We start from the raw sequence: 13,454 nt of genomic DNA, 5'->3' as shown, positions 1-13,454 counted from the left end.
CATAATACAAATTAGTTGTGATCCTAACCTTGCTCAATTACCACCATATCCATAATTGAGTTTTTGGGACGAACAAAGCCCTAACATTTTATTCAAACATAAAGTTTGCAATTACCATTGTGTTTCCATTTAAAGTTTACTCTTTTCCTTTTATTTTTTTTTAAAATAATGATAACCTTATATTTGACTCTTAAATTTTTTTTCTTTGGCTGACGTATCCACAATTTTGTTGGATTGTATAGAGGTCAGGGCATATTGGAATATTGGATAAGTTTGGGTGAGAGACTTTACAAAAATAATTGTATGATTCAAGCCTCACATGAAGTGGTTGTTATCTAAGAAATTGTTGTTAAAGATCTATTTTGTAAAAGAAACTATATATATATATATATATATATATATATCATTTGTGTAATTCTATGTGAGATTCAATTTATTGTTTTTCTTAATATAATTACTAATTTACTATCACATAAAAAATGTTATTGTTTTTTTTTTTTTTATAAAAATTTTAAATGCAGTTGCTAAATCTTGAATTTAAGCTATTTTTAACTTTTTTTAAGAATGTGTAGTAAGAGCATTTGCAACAAAGGTGGTATAATTGCTATAATGCTATTTTAGCAACTAAAACACCAAAATGCAGGCTACAACAAAGGTGCTATACTTAAAAAAAAAAAAATAGCAATGAAACTACAATAAGTTGTTATCTTTGACATCTTAATTTAGCTACAAACTTATAATAAAAACTAATATTTTATTTCTCCTCTCTCTTCTTTTCCTTAAAATAATATTTTTCTTTTCTCTCTCTTTCTTCTCTATTCATTGTCGTTTCTCTCTTTCTCTCATCTAAGCTGTTTCTCTCTCTCTCTCTCTCTCTCTCTCTGGTTCTCTCTCCTTCTTCTCACTGGTGGATCGTGGTTGAAATTTGGTTTGATTTTTTGTTGGATCGTGAATGGCTGGTCAAATCTAATAGTAGTGGCGCGGCTGCGGTGGGTTGGCTCTCTTTCTCCCTGTCATTTTCTCTCTCTAGATCGAATCCAAGCTCAAATGATCTAATGATTTTTGGTTTTAGTTGATTTGGTGGGTTTGGTTGTGACGGCGCGACGGCAGGGGGTTAGCCATGGTGTGTTTACCCTCTATGTCTCTCTCTCTCTCTCTCTCTCTCTCTCTCTAGTAGGAGCTTAGCAACATGTCTTCATTATTATGATTTTCTTTTTTGAAACATTTTAATAAATAAAATTCATTAAACTATATCATTTGGTGATGTGGCTCAGTAGGAGCTTAGCAACAATAAATGCTACGTTTCAGCTTTTAGATATATATAGAAGACATGGGGAGAAGAAGAGTCAAAATATAAGAAAGAGAAAATGATGAGTGAAGTGTAACAGTAAAGTAGAGAGTATTGGGGAGATAAAGAGGTAAAGTAGAGAATAGTGGGAAAATAAAGAAGTAAAGAGGGAGGAGAAATGTTAAAGGAAGTGTAACAGTAAATGTGAACAAATAGGGAGAATAAGAGTTATTTTTTATTTTATATTTTTTTAAGAATAGAGAGAATAGAAGTTTAGAAAGAAAAAAAATAAGAGATAGAAAATAAGTGTACGATGTGGCTTAAAATTTTGTGCTTGTTTAGTCATAATTTCATTTTGTGCTTTTTTAGATATTTTATGCATGTTTTGGAGGCAAAATTTGTTGGAAGTTATGGGTATCTGCTGAAGTTGTTTCCCTATTCTGACTGTGTTTGACCTAAATAACTAGCCTTGTATTATATCCCTAAATTCATGACATAGTTCATCTAATGGTGACTTTAATGCAATCAACTTCCTATGATCTGACCTAGTCATCTCATCAAGTGGATATTAATTAAAGTAGAAGAAATTGAACTATCCTTTATTTTTTCAAAGTAATTTTGACAGAAAACCACGGTATAGGTCACAACTCCATTGTTGAAATTTATTGCTGAGTTGGTGCTGAATAAATCTGAGAGATTGGCTTTTGATTCATTATCTCCTAATGGCATACTGCTTTTTCGAGAAGTCAGCAAACTGATTGTAGCGTATGGATCAAGGATTTTTCCCCTTTGCAATGCAGAAGATATGTACACTTCCAAATAGAAGGGAATATGGATTTGTTTGACCATTCTTAGAAGAGGTATGAGGATTATTTCTTCTGTCTCTAGACCGGGAGAAGCAAGTTTTTGAAAGTTGCTATATACTTGCATGCCCAACTTGAACTGGTTTCCTAACAACCGAAGTTGTTATCATCTCTTATTTCTGAGAGAGTATCCTATGGGACACTCTTTCCATGTAAGCAACTTGTTTGGTGAGTCTTTCCAGCCAAAATAGGACATGTGTAACACCTTAAAGTCACAATACCCTCACAAATTTCAATACCCCGGCCAGCTCCTCTAAGTATTATTTATCTGATTTTTTCAAAAGGGGGGAGCTTGTGTCCAGTGGCCAGTGCTACTGGACACGTTGCGAGGCGGACACATGTTCACTCTTGGACACGTTTTCGTATCCTAATGTGTCTAGTGGCAACTGGCCACTGGACACAAGCCATTCCCTTTTCAAAATTCAAATTTCACTCTCTTCTCTCTCTCTCTCTCTCTCTCTTCCAGTTCCAGCTAATGGTCTCTGTCTCTTCTAGTTCCAACCAATGGTAATCCACCAGATGGCGACAATCCGACGACCGCTCCATCCTAACAACGACATTGCGAAAAGAACCTATATGATCTTCTCCACTTATACTCTGCCATCTTGCAAAAACCATGGTTTTCCAACAAGTTTTTTCCTAGATTTCCTCACCTAAAGGTAATCTGATCCCATCTCTTTTTCAATTCGCTTCATTTCGTGATTTTGATTAAAGTATTGTTGAAAATTTTAAGATTTTTGATAATGGGTATGAAACCCAAGTTGGGTGTGCATGTGTCGATGACCAAGGACAGGCGGGTTGTCGGAGGCAACTCTTTCTTCTTCTTTTTTTTTTTTTTTTTTTTTTTTTTTTTTTTTTTTTTTTGGATTTTGTGAGTTTGGGTTGGTGAATGCCGGAGGCAGTGACTAGTGGGTGTTTGATGTTATTTGGGTTACAATATTATGTCTGGCTTTTGCTATGTCATAAGATTTAAGGGAAACACAAAGTTGTTGTTTTACTTACAAATTCATTCAAATTTCACATTCATAATAAAGAGAAATGGAATAAGGTATAAAATTTTCTGTATTCTCTTGCTTGAATTCCGCTTTTGGACCCCTTGTCACACTTGGTGAAAATGATTGCTTCCTTGGTTTTGGACTGAGTTTTGGATTTTGTTGAACTAGATTATTATTATGAATTTCCCTTTTGGTTTGTAAATTTTGATAGAGTGGTAGTTGCATTTGTTTGCTTATTACTACTAATATTGGTGGCTAGTCTTTGGTATACAATTAGTGTTACTTTGGTGGTTTTTGTTGATTGAGTTGATGAAATAGTTGGTCTTTGACTTGGGGTAGCAGATTTTAGAGGGGCTTTTGGATTTGGACATGTAGGATTTGATTTGGTTTTCCATTGCTTGTGATTGGTGCCTCTGAATTGCCACCTTTTTTTCATGGACTGAAAAGGTAGAATTGCCATGTTCAAACTTATTGGTTATATACATATATATCACCCTTTAATCCTAAACTATAGACATAAATATCACCTTTAATTTCTTCCTTCAATTTTGGGTTGAACCAGTGTGTACTCTCTTGAGCTTAATAGAAAGAACTTAATCTTGGAATCATGCTTGAAGTTTAGCATAATTTGTTTTTGCTCAAAACTGACCTCACTAAAGTCTTTTCTTTTCCCAATCTTTAAAGTTTTGAATTTTTGGATTCTAAAAATTTCTCTGTTTTGGTTTCTAAACTTTTGATGTTGTCTAATATTGTGTAGGATACTTGCAAGATTGGTGTCCAACTTCAAACATGGATCTGTATGCTGTGACAACACTATTGGCAAAACTACAATTTTATGGACTAAGGCTAAAGCTCTAGTTGCTCAGAAGCTATCATTGTTTTTTAGTCTATTTGTTTAACATAGCTTGAAGACATTAAGAAGGAAATTGTTGGGAAAAATTTTCCCTTTTAGATTTGTTAGAGCAAATCTTTTGTAAATGATTTTTCTTTTTCTTTTTTTGAGCTAGTAAATGATTTGTTATTATAGCATAGAATGATTATTCATGTATAGACTTGTGCAATGGCTTCTCATATGTAATACATCCTGCTGAATGGATTTTGTAATGAATAAATTTAACAGCTTTTGGGCAATATCACTTGAAATGTCTATACTTTAAATGTTCTAACTTCTTATACTGGATTTCTATAATGTCCAATGAATTGTGGCCTTTGTCCTTATCACTTTTCACCTCTTTATTTTTTAAAGAGGCATATGAATATAATTGACACTAATATATTTGTGTAAGGATGTAAATTTGACCATATTAAAACGTTGACAATGACAGTGAAGATAAAAACATGAATTGAAAAATGATCTTAAAGCTAGAATGTAGTTATAACTAAAATTCTTTTGTTCATATATCCTATTTTGGTAGCCAATAAGTATTAGTATTCAAGGGAATGTTAAATAAATTTTTGAGAATGATTTATTATAACCAAAACTTGTGAACTTTGATTGCTAAACCTTTAAGCTATTTGAATAGTTCACAAGTCCATTACAAATAGTCAAATACTACTTGAAAAACTGCTACAATCAAATTACACATGAAGGAAAAGAAAGTGGGAAATAAAAACATAAAGACTATAGTGAAAGAAATATTCATTATCACATATATGATAAAGTGTATAGTTAGCAATTATAAGTTGGAATAGTTTCATAAGTCAGCTACAAATATTGTCCAAAAAGCTATTACAAATTGTGCATAATTCTATCTAAATAAGGTGGCTAGAAGCTGTGCATAAAGCTATCCAAAAAGCAGCTACACGCTATGCATAAAGCCATCTAAAAAGTGGGTAGAAGCTGTGCATAAAACTATCCAAAAAGCAGCTACAAACTGTGCATAAAGTCATCCAAAAAGCGGTTACAAGTTGTGCATAAAGCCATCCAAAAAGCGGCTACAAGTTGTTCAAATATCCATCCAAAAATTTGTTTGTCTAGAAAAAAAATTATCCAACATGCTTCACAAAAAATTGTTCAAAAAGTTGTCATAAAAGTTATCCAAGATTCTTCAAAGTCTTGTGTCATCCTTTGATGTGTTAGAGCTATACATAAAAAATATCATAATTAAAAAAAATAATAAATAAAAGAATGTGATGAACTTCAGGTATAGAAATTAGAAAGTACTTGATTTAATTGTGGCAAAAAGAAACTTTCTTGAAACATTTTTGTAGAGCTAATCATAGGTAATCACAACACATCTCAGGTGGAAAAAACATGGCTGTAGATTCTCCTAGACAAAGAGGAATAGAAACAAAATTAAAATTAATTGATAAAACTAAGGAAAAAAAATATATGAATTAATAGAACTAAAATTACCATGCATCATAGAAGTAGCTTTTGGAACTTAAGAAGTGGTTGCACCTCCAATTAAAAACAAAGGTCCTGCATAAAAAATGAAATTTGTCAAAATGAATAAAAAATGGAATAGCCATTTAACAAACTTACTATTGGTTCAATAAGGCCCTAATTAGAAATGAAGGAACTGTGTTCCTTTTAGGAGGTCATTTGACAAAAAAAAAAAAAAAAAAAAAAAAAATAGTGCTACAAATAAAAGAAATGATACAACGCAATAACAAAAAAACTAAAAATATGACTTCAAAATATCCTCACATATCTAATCACATTTTTTTCGGGTGGATTTTGAAATAGAGGTGAGGTGGGTGGTTGAAATAGTCAGTCCGTTGCCATTCAATCGCAAAAACCTCTACTCTGGTGTTTTGAGGTGTTTCCATCATGCTGGAGAAGTTGTCGGAACTTTTCTTGGTAGAGTGAGATTGTTGGCAACGGCATATGTGATTTTCCGTTGGCTAGAAGTGATAGAGAGTGTATTTCTTGTTTCTGAGAGAGTTGTGTTTCTGAATAATGAAAAAAAGAAAAGCGTTTGGTCAGTTTTAGTGACAAAAATTTGGGAAAAATGGGCGGCTTATTGAAAATTTTAAAGGTATTATGATATTTTTATTTTGCTACACGTGTCCAATTTTTAGTGGGTAGTCTCACCAAGCAAGTTGCTGACATGGAGAGAGTGTCCCATAAGATACTTTCTCCTTATTTCTTTGTCATTTGAAGTTTTTTAACAAGGTTTTTAAAATAATTGGAGGTCTTATGTCCTAAGGATGTCATGTATCCAAGCAACACGAGACATAGGAGAATATTGAAAACTGACTAAAGAAACAGTTCTACTCAATATGTATATTTATATTGCTAAAGATGGTTACATATCTGCTGACTATTATATGTCGTTCATTTCTGTATGGCAGCACTCGCTGGGAACCATGTGATCTTTGGATTGTTTGAAATTTATGGTGATAGATCACTTGCTGGTGCACATGACCAAGACACTTATCATTGTTTAAGATTGCCAAGTAGCTGTTTGGAGGAACTTTCTCTAAACCCATTTGTATAGAAACTTTATCCTTGTACCTAGATTATAATCTACAAACTAGACTGTAATTTGTGCTTATGCATGCAAACATTTAACAATATTGATAATGACGTGGTTATTTTAGTTTTCATGTTAAGTATTATGAATGGATCACTCGATATCAATTTTTTTTTAAAATATTTAAATATATGGCACAAAATTAATCAACAATTAAAAACTAATTTATATTCAATTTAGATTCTAATTGTGATTCAATGTTAATATAACATATAATATATGATTAGTTGGGCCATTATGTTCCAGCCCTATTGTGGGTGTGTGTTGAATTTGTGTGAGCACAAATTATCCGATTATTGATTTCAGGCTTTTCAGCTAGCATATTGAAATCTATGAACCAGTGGTGCGCTCAGACTGCCCAAGGGTAGCTGTAGGGCCAGTACTCACAATCCTACTTTGAATAACCTTTGGTAGTAAAAATTAAATAATTCAACAAACATAAAGATTTGAACAACAATTGGAAATGTTAGATGAAAACTTGCTCAATGCTCTTCATATCTCAATTACAACTCTCTTCTTTGAATCTGAAGAGCTCTGCTTAGACAAGTATGACTCTAAGGACTCCAAACTAAAGCCATATCCAATCCCTTGCCCATATCCGAACCCAACACCAACACCACAACCAATTCCAATCCCAATAACCAGCTGCAAATGGTTCCAGGGCCAGCCACCATAGCCAACTCCCCCAACCAATCCAAAGCCCAATCCAACACCACACCCAATCCCAACACCACCTCCTGGGCCCAACACTATTTCCTCTGCCTTCTTGGGGTTGTTGTGGAGAAATTTACTAACTGGGAAATGCTTCTTCTTCTTCTTCTCATTCTTTTTCTTGTTGCTACTGTTTTCATTCCAAATATTCCAAAAGGAATCAGAATCAGTTTTGATGCGTTTGGAGTTTGCTAACATGGTGTGAGTGAAGGAGTGGGTAAAGATGATAGGTGGGTATTTGTTGGTCCTATTGTTTGGGTTGAATCCTTATCAGTTACATTGATATGTGAGTCAGGGACGGACATCTTGTTCCTTCTCCATTTTTGTCTGCTTTTGAAGGAATTATTGAGTGTCTTATTTTGTGATGGAGGGTTTGGCTTGCCTCTATTACCCCTATGCATTAGAGGGGACATGGATATATATTGACACATGTTCTAAGTAGTCAATTTTCGACTTTGTATACCATGATTACCATCTAAATGGAAGCCTTATCATCAGATAGAATACCTACGATAGGATGAGATGTATTGAATCATAAGTGTGATAGAAATTATAGGACTTGATCAGGGTAGATGAGATATCATCTCAATAATTATCTCTATTTAGGTTTGAATTTTAAATTATTGTCAAAAGTCATATCAATCAAATTTCATTTCAACGATGAAATTTCATTTCAGTGATGTTACTCTTATATGAATATGATATTAAAGCAAGTTGATCAACACTCATAAACAATGTTTCTTAACTTCTATACGTGGAGTCTATTTTTATGTAAGAGAAATGTGTACCATATGGGATAATTGAATAATTTCACCTAGGAAATTTGCTTCTAGGACAGCCTTATGCTACTAGTTTAGTGATATCTCTCTCTCTCTCTCTCTCTCTCTATATATATATAAAGTCTTATATATAGGCACGCTGACTTGATTTGGGGGAAACCTTTTTGTTTTATTATACCCAACTTTTCCTCTAATAGGTGTTTTCATCATGATTTATGACAAAGCTATTTGTATTACTACGACTTTTGAGGTTGTTGTTGCTATAATTTATTGTAACTTGTTTCATAATTTATCTAAGAGCCTGAAGCAAGTTGGGTAAGTACTGTTAATTGGGTACAATATTGAATAAAGGTGATTCTTAAAAAAAAAAAAACTAAAGAAATTGAATAGAGGTAAATAATACTCTATCATTTATGGTCATCACTGTATTGAACAATTATGATCTTGGGTAGGCCATTTATATACTTAGAAGAGTATTTATAGACCATATATCTTCATATTCAAAGACAAGTGTTTCTTATCTCGTTAACAATTTTATTTATTCCTTGAATAAAATTTCCACCATGAAACAACCAAGTTTTGTTTTAAATGATGAAGATAATCAATCTTCAAATTCCTCACACGAAACCAACGTGTTGAGTGAAAGTGAGAGTGAGTGAAAAAGAAGAAGAAAAATAAAGCATTTCTTCACGAAAAAGAAAAATAGATGAACCACTAGATCTAGAAGAATTTGGATCATGGGGTACTAGTGAATTTAATACTAGAAATATTAATAGAAATTATTTCACTTGATGGCATGAATAGCATAGGAGATAACAAAATCCCTTAGTTATTTTATGGAATAGAAGATATAATGGTTCTTCAAGAAAAAGTTGACTATAATAGATTAGGTTAGACATACAAAAGATTTGTTAGAAAACGTGGCCTTAAGAAAAAATCTTGATGTGCCATATTGAGTTATCTCTTATGATAGATGACATCGAAGTATTACATCAAATTGACAAAAGTCATAGCTCTATCACTCTTATTTCTTCGCCAAAAATAGATGAAGAAGAATATCATAACCTTATCAATCAGATATAAGCATAAGATTCACATACACAACAAGCTTGGTGGTCTTTTACACAAATATTCATAATTATAAGAATATTATACAGTCAAAAAGTTAGTAAAAAGATGCCTGTATAGTAGCACTTAGTTATACTCATTATTGTACTTTTAGTAGATAAACTTTTAGCATGAAGGACATGTATTGTCCTATTGATGGATAGATTTATTTTGCATTCAGTTCTATTGCATCTCCTTTTTCAATGTAAGAGATGCCTTTTAGTTGTAAAAAACATTGAATAATAGAACAAGTTCATATTTCCATACTCCATAGGTCCTCAGAGCATTTGCACTGGGCATGCTAAATGCCATATCTAGAGCAATTTTATCATTTTCACACAAAAACCATGCTTCATTCCGGAATTGTAAAACTCAACTATTGCAAATTTTTTTGCAATAGTGCTACAGTACAATTCTACCTTTAGAATTGCATTGTAGCACAATTCTAAAACAAAAAACTAATATTTTATTGTGTCAATTCCTCTTTTTGTCTCACGTCTCTCTCTCCGTCTCTCAATCTCTGATTCTCTCTCTCCTTTCAGTCCTTACTCACTCCCTCTCTTCAGACTCAAAACTCCATAGCCACCACACCATGGCCTGACCCACTATCACCGGCCATGGCAAACCACCACCCACTCATTATTTCTCTTCTCTCTCTCTCGTTGCAGACTAGTGTGGTGGCGTGGAGAGTGGCGTTTGGGGTTTGGTGCAGAGATCGGTGTTTGGATGTGGTGTGGAGATCGGTGTTGGGCTGTGGGTTTGTTGTGGGTTTTGTTTGGATTTGCCGTGGGTTGCGTGGGTTTGGATCGGCGTTGGGTTGTGGGTTTGCTGTGGGTTTTGTTGATGGTCGGAGAGGGTGGTGTTGATGGTCTGGTTTTTTGTGTGTGTGTGTGCGTGTGTGTGTGTGTGTGTGATGGTAGATTATGGGTTGGTGGTGGTGCTGTCAGGTGTGCGTAGTGCAGCGGTGGTAAGCATGTGGTGATGGTGGTTTCAGTAAAATTTGTTGTTGTTGAACAAAAAGAATGAGATAGAAAGAATAAATAATGTGTTGTATTGTAAATAATGGTGATTGAGGGATATATTATTTTATTGTATAGAAATATTATTTTAATGAGTAGAATAGGAAAATAAAAGTTGAGATGTTGGGAGTGTTGTAAAATAGTATGGTATAAATGATAAAGTAGGTTTTGAGATGGTAAAATATAATAGTTTGTAGATATCGGATGCGAATGCTCTCATGATTTATCAAAACTATCCATGAATTAACAAAATTACCTCAAACAACTCCAAAATATATAGAAAAGAATGACTTACCATGCTTTATTAGCGCGAAATCTGGTGTGTGTGTATATATATATATATATATATATATATATATATATTTGTGCTGTCCAAAGTTAGATCCTCCAATTGGGAAGGGATTGAGAAAATTCCAGCCGAAAAAATTAATTGGTTGCTGCAACTTAATTATAGAGGCAATGCCGCGACCACCAAGCAATTAATGAGTGAGGCACAACCACAACCACGACCAGTCAACCTCGAAAATTAATGCAAAACGGTCCTACCATAGCCATCTTTATAGTAATAGATGTCAATGCAAATAAGTTTTGATGTGTCAGTTCAAAAGGCATCTTTGATTTTTTTTAGGCAAGTACATGTTAGGATCAGGCACCCAACAGTGTCCACATAATAATATTAAACGTTTTGACCTTAATGCTGCTCTGTGGTCAAATATGTAGAATTTTAGATGATTGCCCTAATCTGTGTCTCTGTCAAACCGAAATACATTAAGGCCTAGTAATCAAAATAAAAATGATAGGATATTTAGTTGAATATTCAGGCTCATTATTGAAAAACAAGAAGAGGGTAGGCGAATGCCCCCAAAAGTAAAATACTTGTCAAACCGGCTTTCTTGACCTAATTCAGCACTTTCATATCCTCAAGCAGTCGTGGGAGTCGTGGGTTCCTTTTCGTCAAAACAATACGTTAGCACATATGAACATGACTTTGCCACGATATCTATTCTCTCCCACATATAAAAGACTTTTCATGCACACAACCTTCGACATATTCAAACCTCTCTCTTTCTCTCACAAAAATGGAGTTGATTCCAAAACCAGTTCAAGGTACCTTGAAGAGATACTGGCGAAGACAAAGATACCAACGACTCCATGGTTCCAAACCAGTCCGAAAGAACGTAAAGATTACGAGGTTCGGAGGCAGCCCACGAAGAAGAGTGTGGAGGATCAGAGCTGTTCCAAAGTTGCGCTTAAAGAATTTCTCACCTTCGAAGCTTTGGACCAAGATAAAGAATGCTTATATGAACATGATGGTTAGCTTGGCTGGCAACGTGGGTAGCTTGAATACTAGCAGTGTTTTCGGAGATAAACGGATCCCAAAGGAACGCCAAGTTTCTCATGTAGTTTATTCGACTGAAGAAGTTGAGAATAGGCTGATTTTAGAGATTTATAAGGCCTTGCTAGCTTCTCGTGAATTAAGTACCAAATAGACCAAATATCATGGTCTTGTACGTTATTTTTCTATTTTTGTTTGTTTGTTTGTTTTTTCTTCTAAGGAAGCTTTGTATCCCATAGAAAGTGGAATATCTTCATTTTTTGTTTTTTGTTTTTTGTTTTTTTATAAATATTATTCTATTGTAAGTTTTTTCTTTCTTTTTTAAGTTTTATACGAAGAAACTTAATGGCCAAGAAGCCTTAATACTATAGCTCACATCACATGTTAATTAGTTTACATACGCCTAAAGAAGATAAAATCGTCCTTCTTTTAGCACAAAAAGAGAAGTTTGCCTTTTGTGTTTTGTAAAAACTTACTGAGTTGTAATTAAGAACGTGCTTTAATCTCCACCAGGAGCGTTCGCCTGAGAAAAAAGGTTCTATGTATCGATTGCATGCAGCGAGACATTGAGCATGTGTTGCCCAGCCCAGCCCAGCAACTCATAGTATTATATACCTCGGGACTTAAAATAGTTTACGCCGATTAGGTTTAGTGGGTGATAAGTCCCGGGATCAAATCCCAAAATGGAAATTGCTTAGAATAGTTTTTATGTCAATGGTCCAATGGCTACTAGTGTCTTAAATGGTATTTGGTTAAGCTATGGCTCAAACGAATTCCCTTACTTTGAAAACTTGTTTTTATTGGTTAAAGGGCATTTATATATAGTTACGTTCAAGTAGGGAAACTGTATTCAATTGTCCCTTTCTACTGTTTTTTGCAATAAGAAAGAGGTGAGATTGTAGGCATGACCTCATGTCCTTGTTTCAAGGTCCAATTACAAATGGTGAAAACCTGTGTTTAGTTAAGCTTATTTTTATAGATTTTTTTTTTTTTTTTTTTTTTTTTTTTTTTTTTTTTTTTTTTTTGTTTAAAAAATAAACTACAATAGAATTGGAAGGCGCTTGAAGATCATAATCCAGACAAATCCTCATCAACTGAGATTTTCCTGGGTTTACCGTTTATGAGAAGCAAAAGAGGAGAGTTCTCTTGGTCCTTTGACTATTATTATTATTTTTTCAATTTCATTGTTGTATGCTCTATTTATTTTTTTTACTTCTTACCTTTCTATTTACTTCTTCTTCTTTTTTCTTTGATTTATTATTTATTAAATTAACCCAAAAATCAAGATTGTAAGTGCAATTATTGAGTAAAAAAGATTATAAAAAAGCTTTTAATAACAAGCTAAGGTGGTTATATAATGCTATGTTAGTACAATACTTTTGGAGATGGAGAATGAGTGTAATTCTCTCTGGCTAGAGTTTCCGATTCTTGTGGATGTATGGAAGGGTATTATCTCTGACAGAAATATTATGCTCGCCAAGGTAAATTGTTTGTTGGGAGAAATATTTCAAATGATGTCCATTTTACGGTCAAGATTTCTTCTTTTTCTTCTAAACCTAACAATGTATAAACTATCAATTTGTTTCTTTCAGCCTCTTTCACTTTGAACAAATAAGAAAATAAATAAAAACCTTATTCAAATGCACCAATCAGGACGATTTGCTGCTTAGAACCGGAACGCTGTCTGTTGCAGGAGCAGTGTTGTAAAAGGTAAATAACTTTCTACCACGTATTTATTTCTGTCTTAGTTATCAATGGGCGGCAAATGAGTGGGTTTGGGTGGGCATAATTGGATTGGGCATATAAAACCTATTTACCCATTCAAAATCCATTTAACTAATTGCTTCTAACCTAAATCTAACCCAACCTAATTATTA

The 13,454-nt window shown here is 33.6% G+C and overlaps 2 protein-coding genes across 2 annotated transcripts; one reads left to right on the top strand and one right to left on the bottom strand.

The window, feature by feature from the left end:
* Positions 1-7,082: 7,082 nt before the first annotated feature.
* On the bottom strand, positions 7,083-7,787 carry LOC115978063 (protein TRIGALACTOSYLDIACYLGLYCEROL 5, chloroplastic). Its single transcript, XM_031100088.1, has one exon. The coding sequence runs from the start codon at positions 7,532-7,534 to the stop codon at positions 7,118-7,120; it is 417 nt and encodes a 138-aa protein (XP_030955948.1). The 5' UTR covers positions 7,535-7,787; the 3' UTR covers positions 7,083-7,117.
* A 3,533-nt stretch (positions 7,788-11,320) lies between these two features.
* On the top strand, positions 11,321-11,731 carry LOC115965858. Its single transcript, XM_031085150.1, has one exon. The coding sequence runs from the start codon at positions 11,321-11,323 to the stop codon at positions 11,729-11,731; it is 411 nt and encodes a 136-aa protein (XP_030941010.1).
* The last annotated feature ends 1,723 nt before the right edge of the window (positions 11,732-13,454 follow it).

The sequence above is a fragment of the Quercus lobata genome, chromosome 2 (genome assembly GCF_001633185.2).
Source record: "Quercus lobata isolate SW786 chromosome 2, ValleyOak3.0 Primary Assembly, whole genome shotgun sequence".
Classification (NCBI taxonomy): domain Eukaryota; kingdom Viridiplantae; phylum Streptophyta; class Magnoliopsida; order Fagales; family Fagaceae; genus Quercus; species Quercus lobata.
Note: the sequence above shows the minus strand (reverse complement) of the source record. Positions and strands in the feature narration are given on the sequence as shown.

Bases quoted from the DNA above. Each gene is read 5' to 3' on its own strand.
- LOC115978063 (XM_031100088.1), bottom strand. From the start codon at position 7,534: ATGTTAGCAAACTCCAAACGCATCAAAACTGATTCTGATTCCTTTTGG.
- LOC115965858 (XM_031085150.1), top strand. From the start codon at position 11,321: ATGGAGTTGATTCCAAAACCAGTTCAAGGTACCTTGAAGAGATACTGG.